The sequence below is a fragment of the Engraulis encrasicolus genome, chromosome 5 (assembly GCF_034702125.1).
Source record: "Engraulis encrasicolus isolate BLACKSEA-1 chromosome 5, IST_EnEncr_1.0, whole genome shotgun sequence".
Lineage (NCBI taxonomy): Eukaryota > Metazoa > Chordata > Actinopteri > Clupeiformes > Engraulidae > Engraulis > Engraulis encrasicolus.
Window position 1 is genome coordinate 34,091,500 of NC_085861.1, and position 19,296 is coordinate 34,110,795.

The 19,296-nt window shown below is 42.2% G+C and overlaps 2 protein-coding genes across 3 annotated transcripts in view; both read right to left on the minus strand.

Annotated features, from left to right (window-relative positions):
- The window catches only part of epb41l4b (erythrocyte membrane protein band 4.1 like 4B), a 33,107-nt gene extending 26,720 nt beyond the window's left edge, over positions 1–6,387 (minus strand). The window contains exons 1-2 of the mRNA XM_063199876.1: positions 5,651–6,387; positions 790–894 (exon numbers count right to left, since the gene is read on the minus strand). Of these exons, the coding sequence (XP_063055946.1) occupies positions 790–894; positions 5,651–5,896 (351 nt within the window). The 5' untranslated portion in view covers positions 5,897–6,387. The remainder of the gene's footprint in view (positions 1–789; positions 895–5,650) is intronic.
- Positions 6,388–6,463: 76 nt separating this feature from the next.
- ptpn3 (protein tyrosine phosphatase non-receptor type 3) overlaps positions 6,464–19,296 on the minus strand; it is a 33,066-nt gene continuing 20,233 nt past the window's right edge. For both annotated transcript variants that reach the window (XM_063199182.1, XM_063199183.1), the window contains 7 exons: positions 17,576–17,666; positions 17,204–17,268; positions 16,203–16,343; positions 12,850–12,978; positions 12,206–12,351; positions 7,879–8,014; positions 6,464–7,153 (listed from right to left, as the gene is read on the minus strand). In XM_063199182.1, the coding sequence (XP_063055252.1) occupies positions 7,082–7,153; positions 7,879–8,014; positions 12,206–12,351; positions 12,850–12,978; positions 16,203–16,343; positions 17,204–17,268; positions 17,576–17,666 (780 nt within the window). In that variant the 3' untranslated portion in view covers positions 6,464–7,081. The remainder of the gene's footprint in view (positions 7,154–7,878; positions 8,015–12,205; positions 12,352–12,849; positions 12,979–16,202; positions 16,344–17,203; positions 17,269–17,575; positions 17,667–19,296) is intronic.

Consider the following 19,296-nt stretch of genomic DNA (forward strand, 5'->3'; position numbering starts at 1 on the left):
ACCGGTCAGTGGATGTGATGAGTAGTCTATATTCAATTCAATTAAATCCACTCATGTCATCGCTTTCTCTCAGCTTTAGCTATGCTGCACTGCATTATCCAAGTGTGCATGGGGTGAAAGGACGATTTGTGAAAAAATGAATACAGTCCATCATCAGGAAGACGTTGAGAAGCACAAACATTTAACCAAGTGATGGACCGTATCCAGTCAGTTAGTAGCCTACACCAAGAAGTTGTTTACACCGACAATGGATATTTTTTTGGCTTCTCCGACATATAAACAGAGTTTTAGAATGTGCATTTCAAAACTCACCTGGGATGAACTGCATCCCATTTAGGCATATCAGGGATTTAGGGATTTTATTTAGGGTTTTTATTTTTATCCACAAAATTGCAGATTTCAAATGTGGACATTTTTTGTCTGTTCACGACGTGTTAACATAACATGTGGATACAATTTTTTGGATACAATGGTGACAGGTGCGTTTTAGCCTTCTAAATGGGATATTTTTTAAACTGGAGTTTTAAACCAGCTGGTGCTAAAAGTCATGGACATGTCATTAACATTATCTCAATGTCAAACATTTTATGACTGCTGTCATCAAGTGGCATTCGGTTAAGGTTAGGACAGCGCAAAAAATGACAACTTTTCATGACCATAAAGCGTTTAGGAGTCGTCCACGACTGTGTCCCGATTCCTGACACTGTTATGACAGTTATCACGCAGACGTCGAGGAAAGTGCTACCCAAAAATCCCCTTTTGTGATTTAAAATCTGTTTCTTTACTCACCACGACTTGGTCTGCGTCCACATACTGCAGGCCAAAGTAGTCGGACTCCACCAGGTCCAGATGGTAGATGATCTGGTCGAATAGGTCTTGGCCTTTTGACTTTTTCTATGCCACACACAAACACATGCACAGACTTATTGAATAATAGAGATTTATGCATTAGGGATGCACCAATACAGATACTGGCTCATTATAACCATACATGTCGTCTAACACTTACTGATACCTGGGACGATACTGCTATTACAATAAACAACGCAACATCTCGCCACGTTCCATTGATTTGAAAGCAGCATGAAAGAAAAGCGCTGCATACATTTACAAACATTTAAATCTGCATGGAAATTGACAGTAAAACAAATATCACAGGTGGAAAAAACAAGGCTGTGCATAATTATCAATGTGTGTTGGGGGTATTAGTTTCGGTACTCGGTATCGGCAAATACAGAACTGCACTCATACTTGTATCGGTTTTCAAAAAAGTGGTATTGTGCATCTCTAACATGCATTAAAAGGATAGGGCATACCTGCTTTATAAAGTACACAATTGCTCAAAATAACCGAAAATGTATTTGCTATTTCTTCAAAGTTTACAAAATCATTTCACCTGAAAGCTGCCACTGTTATAAAAAGTCACATCACCTGGTGGCATCGCATACAGGCCCAATCCAGCAGCTACTGCCCATAGCCAGAGCAGGCAATAACATCCCTGTCAGGTGACCAGACAGTGTTAAAATAGAGGTGATGAGAGGATGATGAAAAGAAATGTTGCTTATGTAAGTGTAGTTCCGGAGGAGAGCCACGAGTGAATGACAGCTGTCATTACCGTCTCCCGCCTTCGCCAAGATTCAGTCAATACTTCCCCTTTCACCTGTCATGCGCGAACACTTCCCAAATTGTCCCCATCACCTCCTCCCCGTACTCATCCATCTCACTAGGGCACCCAGCTAAAATGCCTCTATACACATAGGGGGTACAAACGGATCACATCTTGCATGATCTCCGCTTAAAGCATCCCAGGGCCAAGGTGAGCTAACATGCCACACATGCCTACTGTAAACTAAGCACTCTAGGGCGAACTAGTGGCAGTAGACATTTGGGGATGTTGAGGATGGGCTCGCCCGAAACACATGTTAACGAGCCACTCAAGTGGCACCTGTTTCTACCAGTATGTCTACAGTATACTGTAGCCTACTTTCATCATCCTGAGTGTGCTTGAATTTCTTTCACTGGCACACATAATATTATGTTCAAATATTAAAACTCACAAGTTCAAAATTAAAAGCAACTGGGTGCTCATTCCTTAGGAAATATACAAAATAAAGAGAACATGACAGCACTCCACGTTGTGTAATTTATTGCCCGTCAGACGTTTTGATCTTAAACTTCCTCAGTGTCGGGCAAGACAGAAACGTCTGACGGGCAATAAAATACACAACGTGGGGTGCTGTACTGTTCTCTTTATTTCACATAATAATATGGACACCGCCGTGTTTCCCACAGAACAAGTGACACATCGGGTCAGGGCTACATGTGTTACGCATGTACCCACTTTGGCATGTGATTATGTGGCTGTTGATCTCTCTCTTTATCACACCAAATAAAACATTTGTGGTTCTTGTTTTTCAATCTGTGGGGCAGCACTGCACAATGGTTTAAATTTGGGAATCACTGCACAGTACAAACAGACCATTTACTAGCAGACTGTATTCTCTTAAGTCACTAGGGATCTGTGAGCTATGTAACAGACAACACAATTACACAGACAGCCGCACAAAATGATGCATGGTTAAGAAGCTTGCATGAGGTGTAAGTACACTACTCTCTCTCTCTCTCTCTCTCTATCCCCATGTGTCTATCTAGCTGCCGCCACCCCCTCCTTCCCGAAACACACACACATACACACTTAACAGATATCTTGTCCCAGATGTCCCAGTTAGATGTCTCTCCTGTTATTCCCTTTCATCCTATCAGATGTGAACAGTGCATTAATCCCATTTCACCAATATCCCCAAAATGATGTCCTCTGAGCCTGGCTAGAAATCTCTGCAAACAGATGTAGTACCGCAACACTCACTGGATACGAGCCCTGATTGTAAAAAGCATCAGGATAAGAAAGTCTTTGTACGTTTCGTTTATAGTGTGTGTCCGTACGTCCCTGCGATGAACATAATGTGATGATGTGATTTGCTGATTGTTTACAGCAAGTGGCACATATCTTACTTAGACAAAAAAGTATTATGGTGAATGTATACTAGCAAATACAACATTTGTAAATCAGGTATTTGCATTGTGTTAGTACATTTAAATCATTCTGAAACGGCCATCAAAACACACATTTACAGAATTTTCACCTTGCATCCAAAAGGAAATTCTGAAATATCAAATAATCCTATAGTCATTCTTTTTCCCACATTTGTGTCTCTATTGACCTTACATCTCGTACAACAGTTCCACACAAATGCAATTTAGCAAACAGAGGGTCAACCAATGTATATTTCCAGTGATTCAACCTACGTAAAAAGACTGCTTAAGTAGGCCTATGCTAGTGTGCCAATGACTGAAACGGTCACGAGCAAGCCACTAGGGCTGTACAGATACACTTGACTCGGTTTGTATCACGATTTTTGACCCACGGTTCCATACACCCCATAATTTTTTTTATCAATTAATTTGCTTTTTTCACATTTACCAACTATATACATAAAATAACTATAATATGTTATATGTAAAATAGATTAAAACAGGCTACTAAAATAAAAAGTAGTTTAAAAAGAATCGCGATGATGATTTGAAGATTGGAGGGACCATGACATAGGCTAGACATCATGTAGAAGTTTTGTGGACTGAAGGGTAACTTTGAAAGGGCACATCACAATTCTGCCTTGTTGCACCGATACAATTCAGTTGTGGAACAGAGTATCAAGATTTCTTGGCTCGATACAATATCATTATTACAGCCCTATAATCCACACATTGAAATCTTACTGTCATTTTCACATCTTCCTTGCTACCGGCTGTAGGCCTACTACATCTCATTGTCAACATGCAACAGGTCTCCACAGACACAGTGTAGTCAGAGAGAGTAGAGAGAGAGAGGTTCCATTGGCCCACAGACCGGAACCTGGTGCCCTAGGTGCCCATAGAAACCTATTATGTTGGCATATCTCTATAGAATATCTCTGGTGTAGTTTTGCAAACAGTGAGTGGGTGGATTGCATTGCCACAGGTGCCTGAGGTGCTGTAACAATGAGCAGAAGTCAGGGCTACAAAAGGAGATGGCTGTCTAGCAGCTGATCCCATTACATTCCAGCCGCCGAGCACTTGTGTTTGTTTTAACTCTTTGGCCTGAACATCCTCATCTAGGAACACAACACAGTGAGCCAACTGAATGTTCTTGTTAAAGGCAGGGCTTTGTGTGCTGCCTGCCGCTTCCCTTTCATCTCCTCAGATTAGCCACAAGTCCACAATCCTTTGAAAATGTTCAATTATCAGGCAATGTGTGTGTGTGTGGGGAGATTGTTTTGAAAAGTAGTGGTAGTCGTCCATCCCCCTCACGCATTGCTGTTGTTTTATCTCCTGTTCCAAGTCCCTTTGGATAAAAACGTCTTCTAAATGTGATATAATGGAACCTCAAAAACATTGACAATGGCATGGCATTCAGCAAGTGTACACGGCAATGTGGTCATTGTGGACACCATTTTTCTGTAACATCATTGGTGTTACGCATGACATGACCTTGGAGAAGAAAAAGTAGGCAAAAAAAAAAAATGCAAACAAAAATTACTTGCTGCCCTCCCACAGTTTCTTTGATCCTGTACCTAAGACTCATCATCACTTCAATTTGTACCCTCTCGCCTCCCTTTACTGAAAACTACAACAAGCATTCCCCTCTATCTGTCCCTTCAGTCTAGGTGTCTAGCTCCCTTTTCCCTTTTTCTTTTAAAAATAGACGTGGTAACATTACAGGAGGAGTGGATTTAGGACGCACCTTAAGGGAGTGGCTATTATAGTAGGCTGGTGAGTGTGTGTGTGTGTGTGTGTGTGTGTGTGTGTGTGTGTGTGTGTGTGTGTGTGTGTGTGTGTGTGTGTGTGTGTGTGTGTGAGAGAGTGTGTGAGAGAGAGAGACGGCGAGAGAGAGAGAGACGGCGAGAGAGAGAGAGAGAGAGAGAGAGAGAGAGAGAGAGAGAGAGAGAGAGAGAGAGAGAGAGAGAGAGAGAGAGAGAGAGAGAGAGAGAAGCTCCCAGACCAGTAAGCCACAGCCGACATAGGCTACTGTATGACAAAGCTGTTCATTTCTTTCTCTGTGTAATGTCCCGCCATCAATGCACAAACACAAGGCCATTGAAATGAAAGCTGGCAGCTCTGAAAGTTTCCTTTTCTGTAAAAATGTTTCCTGCAAAGAGGAATCCTGCTGCCCGGGGTTTCAAGCATGCTCACTCTCTCCAAACACACACACACACACACACACACACACACACACACACACACACACACACACACACACACACACACACACACACTCCTGGCTGCATTCCTGGCAGGAAGCACACGGCAGGCTGGCAGGTTTGCTGGCCCCTGTGATGCCAAATACACACACACTCACACACATAACACAAACACTGATCTCTTGCTCCATGTTTTCTTGACCGTATGGGCGAGCCTACAGGTGATTGGCTCGAGAAGAGGAAGTGGGACCGAGGACCGGACCGCGAGACCATCTGTCCTCCACCGGAACCCTCCCGTGGATTCAACTGTTTCCAGCCAACCACAAACACACACGCATACAGACAGACAGCTACACATATCAAAAGTTCTGTTCCATAACTCAAAAGAACTGAAAGATTAAGAAACCCCTTACCGACAGCTCCACGTTCACATCTGAACCGTCCAGAAGCATTACGCGACAGGTTATTGTTGAGGTCGTACCCCCAGCTGCAGGGATGTGGACAAGGGTTCCCCCGCTCACGACGACGGGCGGGTGGATCACCTGCTGCGAGTGTTTATGTCCCGACCCACTTCCCCCACGTCCATCCACCTCGTCCGTCGTTGTGCGGAGTCGCCGCCGCGAACGGCGACTAAACGTCCTGCGCAAGAACCCCATCATCTTCCCCCCTTGACCGAGTACTGTCCCAGTGTCCGCGAGCCAGTGTCCCCCGGAAACCCGGGAGACTCCAGGAGACTTGTCTCCCTCACACACACAGCTGATTGAACGAAGAGACGCACGCACTCTCACTCAGACACCATAGTTGATTTCTCCTCCGCAATCCTCGCGGTTCACTAGATCGCCCCTGGTTAGGCTATCCCGGGGAGGATTTGTCCGCATATGTGGCGTTCACAGAGCGGATTACAGATCTGCCAGAAATCAGGCTAGATTGACGTTAATTCCAACCGTGTGAGTTACACCCAAACAGTGGTTTCTGTTCGCATTTCCCGTTCCACTCGTGTCGTGGGCTGAAACCTATGGCAGGTAAAAGTCAACTGGAGGAACTGGCCGAACGGCATGTTGCGCGCCTGCGTCAGATTTTCAAGCAAAGAAACTTTTTTTCTTCGTCGCGTGCTTGTCGGTATCGGTGAAGCAGCGCGCTCTGGCGACAGTGACGCACATGAATGTATTGAGTGCAAGTGTGGCAGTGTGGTGCTGGAGAAAAAAGGGATGACGATGACATCACCGTTACACTTGTACCATGTGGATTTTTTATTGGCAGATTGTTTAAATAGTGCTTCAGGGGATCACTGGTGTGAGGTGGCAGTTACAGTGATTTATTTGTGTGTCAGCTTGTTCCCTTGTTGTGTGGTGAACTCACATGTGTAATCACATACTAAAACTTGGACACATTGTTCTAGAAAATAAACGCAGAGACCACACCAGTGGACCCCAATCATTTTCACAGATGTGTTTCCCAGCATCTTTATGAGGAATGTTGCTGTAGTACAAAACTCACATGCGAAAAAAATGTCAGATAAAGGAATGATTTTCTCATTTTGTTGAGCAGTTGATAGCACCTTGGCGACATTCAATTAGGATCAGGCAGTCTTTAGGACAGAACACACTCTTTTAAGCAATTCAAGATCATATCACTTATATCCCGTGTGTGTGTGTGTGTGTGTGTGTGTGTGTGTGTGTGTGTGTTCATACTCTTTATAGTAGTCAAAGTGCCCCTCTGTTCCTACTGCATATTCGGACCATTATTCAATTTAATTTATTACATTAGGAAATATGTTTAAATACAAAAACATATACAGCAGCTTTGGTCATTTTTCTCCTCTCTTCTTCCACCAAGAAATCCTTTTAAGGTCCCGACGTTTTGTGCTTTTGTTTGAAAACCTTCAGGATTGCCTCGCACACAAAGCGGAACTGGCACTGAAAAAGATTTTGGGAAAACAAATAATTAAAAAATGCATGACAATAAACGACATCTTTCATCAATGTATGCAATGCAGGGGTGCAGATACCAAAAACATTTAATTTAATGTGTACCGCTGTACAGGGCAAGTCTTTGAGGCCCACTTGTGATTTAGGGTGGCCATGACTTTAGGGATGCACAACAATAAGAGTACATTAATTCTGTGCTTGCCAATGCAGAGGACCGATACTTTTACCACCAACATTGAAAATAAATGCATAGCCTTGTTTTCTCCATTGGTGATATTTGCTTGATTGTCCATTTCCATGTAGATTTAAATGTTAGTAAATATGTGAGGCGGCACCTTATCCCCACACTCCTTTCAAGTCAACAGAATGTGACAAGATGTTGTTTTGTGTAATAGCAGTGTTGGTGCCTGGTACTGCTCGCCAAGTGTTTGACGAGTGCGAGTATGAGTGTAATGAGCTACTATCGGGGCCGATACCAATAACAGTATTGGTGCACGTCTACATGACTTGTGTAGAGGAATAAATGAATGAATACATTAATATTTTGTGTCCAATACAGACATCAAATCTGCCCCTCTTTACGTGTGTGACATGAAGCGCAACTGCCACGGGATAAGATAATAATAATAATTTTTAAAAAAACCACCCAACCACCCCCCCCAAACAAAAAAAACAAAAACAAAAAAAAAACACCAAATGTGTGTGATACACACCGGTGTTTGGACCATCATGGCTCGCTGTTCTCTGAGCGTCTGGACGATCTGCAGTGGGTAGACCGCCTCTCCTGCCTCCATCTGCATCAAGGCGGTCTCCATGGTGATCAGGACACCTGTCCGTCCAATCCCTGCACTGCTCAAACAATAACACACCACTGGGAGTTAAAACCATGCCCCATGGGAGTACATCAATTACAGCAGGTTTAGACTGTACAGTACATTCAACATTCAGCCACCACTAAATAATCTGTAGTGACAATGTCATCTAGAGCAGTGGTTCTCAACTTTTTTTACTTAATAGAGGCCCCCCTGAACGTCACCTTAAGCCCCTCAATGCCCCCTTGATCTCATCATAAACCTGCCAACGCCCCCCTGAGTATTACTAAATGCAATAGACTAATGCCCCCCAATTGCAACTAAGCACCGCCCCCTCTCAGCTGTATCCTTCTGACCTGAAGAAGGATTGAGAAACACTTATCGAACCAATAACCAACACCAATACTGAACCATTAACCGCTGTAAGAAAATCTCATTTGAGGTGAAGCATTATTTTGATGCGTATGAAACTGAAGATTTAAATTACAGCAGGTTTTTTTGCACAACCTGTGCTGTCTAATGACAATAACACATAACCTTGAGTCAAAAATGTACTGTTGGCATAGCCCTTTTAGAACAGCCTTGGCACTCCCTATTAAGCCCCATTGTACCGGCTTTTTTGGCTGCAGTTCCAACGAGATTTCACTGGGGGCATCGGCGGAGACCAAAATGAATGGAGCTAGATGCTAAAAATGGTCAATTTCACCCATGTCTCCTCAAGAGCGCTCAGATTCGAATGTCATTCTGGTGACTTCAACAAAGGTTTTACATCAAGAATTTAATTTTAAAAAGTACATATGTCCGTTTCATTTTTTACAGAGGGAGTTTTTGTTGCCCACAATGTGCTAGCATTCTGCTATGTTCTGCCCAACCATTAACCCTCTGTCTATCTGGTTTCAATGGCACCTCTTACAAAAAGCGTTTTTCAGGCCAATGGCAAAATGAGCCAGCCAGTGTTGCGCAATATCTGTCGAGTTGACCATGCACGTTGGGCATCCAGAACTGAAAGGAATGTATTGATATGTGATCAGATTGAAAATATTTAATCGAATATCAGTGACTTCGGTCCCTCAGCCTCTCATAGATACAGGATATATCGTCTCTGTGCTTCACTCGGAGCATACACAGATTTCAGCACCACGCACGTGGACAGCTCCGGATACACAGATGAAGGTACGTACACTCGCGCGTGGGCAGGACCCCATAAGAGTAACTTGGTGTCGGAATGGCGGTATGAAAAAGTGTGGAGGTGTGTCGGAATGGCGGTATGTCGGAATGGTGGTTGCCCCCCATGTGGGTGACGTCATAGACAATTAAAATCACTTTTTAAGCAAATGCGTGGCTCCTAAAATCTAAAACTCAACCATGGGTATTTTCTACACATACTCTTTCGAAAACAACATTCAAATGACCAGAGAAAAAAATATTTATTGAGATAAAGGCACCATGAGGGGTATTGCTCCATATGACTCATTCATTCTGGTCTCCAAAAATTGAGCACCCCACCGGCCCCCACATGGAAAGAGGATGGAACTGCAGCTAAAATCGCCTTGTTCGGAAACCAGAAATGCACCGTGAAACCAATGAATGTCATAATATCTGGTTTCCCTAGAAAAAAAATCTGTGCTGTTGGTGCGCTCAAACTCAAAACATGTTTTTGAGAGCCACTTTGGTTGGGCTTTGAATGAATCAAATTGCATTTGTCAAAACAATGGTACACAAGTGTCAGTTTTGAAGCTACAGTTTTTTTTAAATTACATTAGCCAACATTATCATCTAGTGATTTAGAGTGAACCAAGTACAGAGGCAATGTCTGCTGTAAGAAATATCTCACTCCAACTGTGGCACTACTCCTTTTTACCTTCCATTACATTTACTCAACACTTAATTATGTAGAGTGACTCACAGTGAAACACGTAGCCTACAGGAGTAGTCCAGCAGAAGAACGAGGGGTTAAATGGCTTGCTAAAAAAGCACTTCAGTAGTTAATGATAGAGGAGAGAGCTTGCTGCTCACTCACCGACCCCACCGGCATTTTGCAATCAAACCTAAGACCTTCTGAATGCTAGACCAGACTAGGCTAATCACATGAGTGGGTAGAGCGTTTATTAGTTGGCTTGGCCTCCATGGCCTTATGGTTATGGGTATTTAATCTGAATGTTGCAGATTCAAATCCCATACAAGTAGGGCACGTGCCCACATCTAGGGACTGTAACCAATACCCTCAAAGTAATAGCCATTAGGTGGCTTTATGTAATGTAACGTCAAAGGAGGTTTACACAAGATTTAAAGCCAACATTTATTTATTATTTCTTTTCATTGAATCATTGTTGCTTTTTAAAATAAAGCTGTCAAAAAGAAATCAAATGTAATTCAAAAGTAAAACCCTGCCACATTTTCTATCCTAACAAGTACAGAATCATCTAATCATAATGACAACTCCAGACAGTAAGATCAGCTATTCAGTCAAATCACTGATTTTGGAAGGAAAACATGGCAGAGTTTTGACTTTCTTAATACATTTGAATTACAGGTGTTTTAAAATGAATTTTGTGATACATTTTGCAATCAAAAGGAAAGGAGAGCACTCCATAAATGGGCAACACACTTTGAAAAGTTAAAGTTTAGCACTCGTCAACGGTAACTTTTCGTCAACGTTTTTAAAGGACTTCATGCCTTTCCTTTTGATCTCACATTACTTTGGAATTTAACACCCAGAGAGTTGAGTGCGTTATATGAACTTTACCGATTTGAAATACACTGTGTGCAGAATTATTAGGCAAACATGTTTTTTGACTATATTGTCCATTTTATGCGTATTTTCTGCCACCAACCTTTATGAACATGAAAACCTATTGGATTTAAGCATTCCAGATCATGCATATGTGTATAATAAGATGGGGGTGTGATCAAAGGAGCCCAACACCCAATATCCGGTGTGCATAATTATTAGGCAACTTTGCTTTCTCCTGGGAAAATGGGCCACAAAATAGATCTAACAAACTCTGAAAAGTCTATAAACAATTTTGAAGTCTTCCAGAGGGATGTGGCTCTCTTGAAATTGGCAAGACGTTGGTAACGTTAGCACAGAAGTATCAAATGCACCGTTGCAAAGTCATCAGTCTCACATGAAATGTCACTGCCAAAAATGTGAAGAATTTAAGGTGAAACTACAAGAAAATTATTACCCTGCAGTGCTATCCTATTCCAGAATGCAAACTTACATCAGGTGTCCAGAAGAACAGGTTGTTGAGCACTCAGAGACATAGCAAAGGTAAGAAGGGATGACACCAGACAACCATTTAACAAGTTAATTAAGTCAAGACTGGGTCAAGAATTACCCTAGGACAGAGTTTTTAAAGGTATTATGGACTGGTGAAAGTGACTATTGACAGACAGGGTGGATGAGCCCATAGCTGGATCTGTGAGGGAAAAGTTTGCAACTTTCAAGAAGACAATGGTATTTATGCAGTATTCTGCTGGCATTTGAGTAGAACTCAGGAACTCATCTGAGTGTGCACATTACCGATCTAGCCATGGGCTCATCGATCTGGTCCATTAACAGTCACTTTCACAAGTTCATAAAACCATTGACAAAATTGTCTAAAGACCTTTCTTGACCCAGTCTTGACTGCATTTCTTGTTGAGTGGTCTTCAGGTTTCAACCTGTTTTACCTTGGTCGTGTCTCTGAGTGCTGAATACAATGTTCTTGTGGACACACGATGTAGGTTTCAGTTCTGGGATATAACAGCACTGCATGGTAATCATTTTGTGATAGTTTGACCTTCAATTCTTCTCAATCCGGCAGTTACTTTGTGAGCACAATGCATGTGACACTGATGACTTCGTAACGGTGCATTAGACGGATATGACCAATATCTGGGCAATTTCAAGACAGCCACATCCCTCTGGAAGACTTCAAAATTGTTTATAGACTTTTCAGAGTTTGTTAGATCTCCTTTGTGGCCTATTTTCCCAGAGGAAAACAAAGTTGCCTAATAATTATGCACACTAATTTTGCCCTGATATAGGGTATTGGGCCCCTCCGATCACACCGTCTCTTATTATACCAATATGCATGACCTGGAATGCTTAAATCCAATAGGTGTTCTTGTCCATAGAGGTTGGTGGCGGAAAATGTGCATATAATGGACAATATGGTCAAAAAACATGTTTGCCTAATAATTCTGCACACAGTGTATATACAATAATGATTTTTGCCATCACCTGCAGTGAACCATGACTGGCGCTGTTCCCTTCTTCCTTTTGTGCACAGACTGGATGAAGTCCAGGAACTCGGAGGCGTCATCTGGGGCGCCGTGGTCCGGCCAGGCCACGTATTGCAGGTGAGTGACCGAGCGCTTCTCACCCGTCTGGCGGAGGGAGAAAGAAGACCAGTGATTGGAGAACAATCGAAGTGAGATTTGAGTGTTTGTCATTTCAATGGCTTATCAAGTCATTCAAACAGCTCAAAGATGTTTTCCGCATATTTGATTCATATTTGATCACTGATTATGAAAGGTCTGAAATTGTCTGAACGACGGGACAAACCTCTTACACCAGAAATAGGCTTTACACCATATAACTTTTTGTGTAAAAGACACAATATTATTTATTTTATGTACGTATGTATTGTTCCTTAATAATTATTGGTCCTCCGAGACAAAGTTATCAAAATGTGTGTGTGTGTGTGTGTGTGCACGCACGCTCATGTGTATTTGTGTATTACTGATACTCCCTAAAAATCTATTCAGTCGTTCCAGAATGGCCCAAAATATGCTGGAGCAACTCAAAATGTGAAAAGTCGAAATTGTATTATAAAAGGTGAAAAGCCTAATGTTCTGGCATGAGCGTCTTCATCCGGTGGTTACCTGAGTGTTGGTGAGCGTGAATTCCCGGGTGACGTACGTCAGGTTGCCCTCCTCTGAGTGGCAGCGGACTCGGAGGTTGGCATAGTCCCTCTCCTCCGGGGGATGTGGCCAGTACTGATGACACTTGGTCTACAACACGTCATATAAAACATTCATACATGAGTATAAGTGGCAGTGGCTCAGGTGGTAGAGGCGCCTGTTCAGCAACCAAAAGGTTGCAGGGTCGAGCCTCACTCTACCAGACCCCATCATATAACATGCAGACATGAGAATAACTAAACGAAAAAGAGCTAGATAAAATGCACAAAATAATTGAAAATATACCTAAACATTCTATACAGAATGTGTATGGGTTCTCCCTACACATATTCAAGATTTATTCTATTGACTTGGTCTGACCAAGAGCATAACAATGAACATTTCCCAAATGGCATGGTTGACCAGCCTCCCTTAGTTTACTAGTGATCGGGAGGAGTTCCCGATTTTCCCTGGAGCTGAGAAACAATATTTGTATTGCTCCTGGCCTGATTAGAAGCAACGCTGAAGGTGTTGCTTCACTGGGAGGGCGTAGCCTGGCTAGAAAAAAGTGCCTTGGCTGTCTTCAGGATGTGTTCAACAATGCAATCTCTAGGAGGAAAAAACTGCTTTGGAGTCTGGTGGTACAAGCTTTCAAACGTGTATACTGTTTGCCAGAAGGTAACTTCCTAATGCATCTTGCTTCATATAAAGCCATATAACATATGTCGCATACCATAAAAGTGTCCCATTTCACATTTTCCACATATAACATTTGTAGCCTATAATGACATGATTTCTCTGCAAAAAGTGAGGAATATGGAATTAAATTTCAGAAATTGGGGCTTGCAGCGCAAACTGTATTCCTTTTGTGGAGTTGTGAAGTTAAAATATAGCCAACCCTGTGGAAACCCATCAGTTAAGGCGTTAGGCTAACACCCCTCAACCGCTAGCCTGAGTCGGATAGTCTGTTCCATCACACTCGTCAGAGGTGAAACCTCTAGCTGCAGTAACCGCAAGTTTCATACACAGTCGTTCCTCTGATCAAAATGAAAACCACTGACCACAACACTGTCTCATTTCCACTTGATCTGAGTGGCTGATCAACCTCTGTGACAACCTCAATGTCCCAATAACCAGCGCACCCTGAAGCAGTGATTAGAATTGTGGCAATGTATTTTGGATGCTTGGTGCAGATTTCTGATTCCATTTACAGTCCCAGGAAAAAGTTTGTACACCCTTTGAAATTTCTTACATTTCTGTCAAAATTGGTCATAAAGCATGGTCTGATCTTCCTGGAAATCACAAGAAGGAACAACCAGAGTCTGCTTTAACTAATTCAACCCAAACATTTACAAGTTTACATATTTTCATTGGCCATAAGATGTAAACATTCACAGGACAGAAAGGCATAAGTAAGTACACCCTTGCATTCAATAGGTTTTAACCCTAAGTTTGTCGCAATAACCTCAACCAGATGTTTCCTGTAGTTGCAGATCAGATTAACAAAACAATCTGGATGTATCTTGACTCCCTCTTCTTTAGAAAACTGCCCTTCTTCAGCAAGGTTTCTGGGATATCTGGAGTGAATAGCTTTCTTGACTTCATGCCATATCATCTCAAATGTTTTTTGTCAGAGCTTTGACTGGGCTATTCCAGAATGTGTATTTCATTGTTATGAAGCAATTCAAAAGTCAATTGCCTCTAAAGTATGGGTTGTTGTCCCATTTCAGCACCCATCCTCTTGTGTGCCTCAACTGTGTGACAGACTACCTCACATTTTTTCTGTAAAATATCTCAATAAACTTCTGAGTTCATTGTTCCACTGATAATAGCAAACTGACAAGGGCCTGAGGCACCAAGGTAGCCGCATATAATGATGCTCCCGCCACCATACTCAAAGGTGGAGATGATGTTTTGGTGAAGGTGTGGTTCTCCAGTTCTCCTCCAAACATGATACTATGTGTTCCCCTGAAAAATTCAACTTTGGTTTCAACGTTGGTCTGCAGAATATTTAGCAGTAATTTTATGAAGCATATAAATGCTTTTTCGCAAACCTCAAAGGTGCAGCAATATTTTTTTAGAGAGAACCCCATTAATTTTAGATTGAACCCCATTTTCAGTTATTCTTGGTTACATCTCCACTTCTGAGTATGGTGGCGGGAGCATCATTATATGCGGCTACCTTGCTGCCTCAGGCCTTTGAAAGTTTGCTATTATCAGTGGAGCAATGAACTCAAGTTTATTGTGATATTTTACAGAAAAAACGTGAGGAAGTCTGTCACACAGTTGAAGCACATAAGAGGATGGGTGCTGAAATGTGACAACAACCCATACTTTAGAAGCAAATCGACATTAGAATGGCTTCATAACAATGAAATACACATTCTGGAATAGTCCAGTCAAAGCCCTGACTAAAAACAATTGAGATTATATGGCATGAAGTCAATAAAGCTATGCACTCCAGACATCCCAGAAACCTTGCTGACGAGAGGCAGTTCTCTAAAGAAGAGGGAGACAAGATACATCCAGATTGTTTTGTTAATCTGATCTGCAACTACAGGACAAGTCTGGTTGAGGATATTGCAACTAACTGAGGGTTAAAACCTATTTAATGCAAGGGTGTACTTACTTATGCCTTGCTGTCCAGTGAATGTTATAGCCTTATGATAACATGTAAATGTTTGTGTGGAATTAGTTAAAGCAGACTCTGATTGTTCCTTCTTGAGATTTCCGGGAAGGTCAGACCATGTTTTACGAGAAATTTTGACTGAAATGTAAGAAATTTCAAAGGGTGTACAAACTTTTTCCTGGGACTGTATATCTTACTCTATTAGCCAAATATAGAAACTGTTGGGAGTGTCATGTTACCGCGAGTGAAATTCAGATTTGTGCACGTCCGTGAACAGTGAACAATGAATACTGAACATGAACATGAAGGATGGATCCCTATGCATGTATTAAGGGTCAATTATTATTTTTTAGCAGATGTCAGGTGGTACAACCACAGCTAAAGCCAATTAGCTAATTAATAACTGGTAATTAACGTAAAATCAATGAATATGCTTCTTCGATGATCCAGTAAAAACAAAACAAAATAATTTAATCTATAAAGTTAGTGGCACTGGCTGTGGTTGCACCACCCTGACATCTGCTACCACAAAAACGTCACAACCTTCAAATGTTTGCATCGTACAAACAGGACACTTTTGCAAATGAGCAACACATATTTTGACAATCAACACCAAAAATGTTACATGTAGTACCTGTAAGAAAATTAATTGTTTGCGGACATGAGCATATATTAGTACAGTGTGTGTGTGTGTGTGCCCACTCACCCGTCCTCTCTCTGTGAGTGTGGTGAGCATGATGATGTGTGTGCTGCCCTGCTCCCATACACACCTCCAGAAGTGAGCACAGGTGAGAGGCAGGGGGCCTTGAGCTGCAATGTAGTGCAACACCTTCCCACCAGGCTCTGTCTGCATACACACACACGCACACACACACGCACACACACGCACACACACACAGGCACACGCACACATGCACACGCACGCACACATGCACACGCACACACACTCACGAGTTTGAAGGCATCACTCTGCCTACAGACATACAGTACAAGACTTACAGCAACAGTTGATGCTAATTGTGCAAAGGAAGGCTCTGTCTACACACGCACACAACAATCACTACAATGTCATTACAATCACCCACACACATAACAAGCAAACAAAGACTTACGTTGGTTACAGCAATCGGTGTCAATTGTGTAAAGGAAGGCTTAGGTAAATCTCGGTCAGTCTGTCAGTCAGTCAGAATCTGTTTACACGACTCACGGTCATGTGTGGACCTGCCATGTGTATTCCTGGAATTTATGGGGTGGGCTGGTTGAGTGTGTGTGTCAGGGCTTGACACTGGCACCTGCCAACCGGCCAAATGCTGGTAAAACTGGGCTGTGGCTAGTAATACTTGCAGGGTCACTAGCCAATTTGGCTGGCAGCTTAGTCCTTGGCATGACATACGCATCATAGTAGCCTATATTCTGTTGTTCGCCCCTTGTGTATCAACGGTTTGTATTTAAGTTAAAGAAAAAGATAAAAGTTTCTATTTGCTTGATATACTTCCATGTAGAATGCTATACACTCATCTTGTTTTAGCACATCATCTTCTGAGGTTAGACGTACACCACCAAGAAAAAAAAAACAATATAAAATTTGTGGCGAGTGGAATACCTGAATGGCTAGGGACTTGGAAAATCCACTAGCCACAGTGGCCGGTGGGTGAAAACGTTAATGTCAAGCCCTGGTGTGTGTGTGTGTGTTTAGGCGTACTGTACCTTAACGTGGCTTGCATTGATATAGTCACCGTCATCCCCCTTCAACTCCACTCTGGTGACGTCATCTTTTAGGAGACACACAGATAGACAGAGAGAGAGGGAGTGTCTATCAAACATACAACACTCCCAGGGTGACACGCATTCAAAACAATCATGACAAGAAACAAAGGGCTCTCTCCCATAACACTATATATCTGTTTAAAAAATAAATTAAAAAAAATGCAATAACTAGAAATGCACTCAGAGAGAGAGAGAGAGAGAGAGAGAGAGAGAGAGAGAGACAGACAGACAGACAAACAGAGAGAGAGCGAGAGAGACTGAACTTTGACAGTGAGCTTTGAATGTTTAAGTCTACATTGTGCAATGATTTACATGGCAAGACGTCCTTGTAACGATTTTTCTCCATGTTCTCCGACAGCTTGGCGGTTGAGTAAGTGAGTCCCGGTTTTCTCCTGTACAGTTTCTGTGAAAAGACAGGAAATAATCAACACAATTCCATTCCAACTTAACTTGCATACTCAAGTCTTAACTTTTCTTTTTCCCCTCTTTCAGTGTCTTACCATAAGGGCTCTAATTTAACATGCGCAAAAATACTGGTGAAATTGAGGCGTGGCTGGCAGAAAAGAGAATTTACAAGCCACTTAGACTGGTAGTGTGCGTATATCGTGGCAAATAAATTATAACATCCACTAGGCTAGTGGCTAGTGATGAAAAATCTTAATTTATAGCCCTGCAAGATATAATTTTATGTTGCATTTAGCAGACACTTCCACCCAATGCGACTTACAACTAATGCCATAATCAACAGCACACTACTGTATGTGTGGGCAGAATAAAAATTGGGGAACAATGATGAACAAGGGTGGCTAGGGTTGGACTAGGGTGGCTTTGTGTTCGCAGAGGGAAAGATTTAGGCTACTTCAAACTCCTTCAGCAGCGTCCCTGCCAGTATTATTTTTGCCACAATTTTATTTTAACATAGTAACTTAATCTTGATTACCACCTAATGAAATGGTAACTGTTGTGCAATACATTTACGCACAATAGTATTCTAAATTGTGAAACGTGTATATTCCATGGCTCTAGTCCAGTGGTTCTCAACTTTTTTTTAACAAACGCCACCCTTCCCTTATTATAAGCCTGCCAAAGCCTCGCCCCCCCCCTATCAAAGCTCCCTATATCAATGCCCCTCAAGGGCCCCTTATTGCCCCTTGGAGGGCTGTAGAGCCCCCGTTGACAAACACAGCTCTAGTCTGTACCATTCCATTACTTCAGACTGCATCAGCAGAGTCCCTGTCAGTGATCTACATGAACTTTGTTTCTCCCAAACAGAGCCGTTAGCCACATTTCCATCCAAGCATCTTGAATGACAAAAGACCAACAAAGGTCGGCGCCTGCGCCTGCACTTAATACCTGTGTTTTGCTTGGTGCGTGCACTCCCAAAAAGTAGTAATCACTCAAGATAATGGAAAAAAAGCAATTGGAGACATTTAGAATGGACTAGCTCCGAAACGTCTGTTTCTCCAGTTAACCTTAGACTTCTGTTGTTTAATTTCGGCTTCAATACACTTTTTCACACAAGCCTTGTGTGCGCCTCCTTTTTTTCCATTATCTTGAGCCATCCAAGCATCTTACAATCAGCTGATTGTCAAGCCAGGTAGATCAGCCACTAGATGAAATCACTTCTCACTGTTGACAAGAAAATGTGGGAGGGTTTTTACTTTCTGAATTATTGTTATTCACTTTTTGACAGCTCTGCTCCCTCACACTGTACCCTTCCCCGAGTTCTCCCTTGCTTCAAATTGCATCAGCAGGGTCCCTGTCAGTAATGTGATTCCCACCTATAACACAATAACTATATGGAGTATGGTTACTCATTGCATTCTGAATATTTAAGTCGCTTACTTCAAACTGCATGAGGGTCAAAGACGTGCAAAATGGCATTGTCATTCAGTGTAACGGATGTCTTCTGCTGACTATAACTGTAAAAAAACATGACTCTTTTTATTTATTTATTGTTACAGGGAATTCATGAAAGCCTCGGCTGTCATCCATTCACTTGAAACAATTTGAAAATCATGTTTTTATTTGCA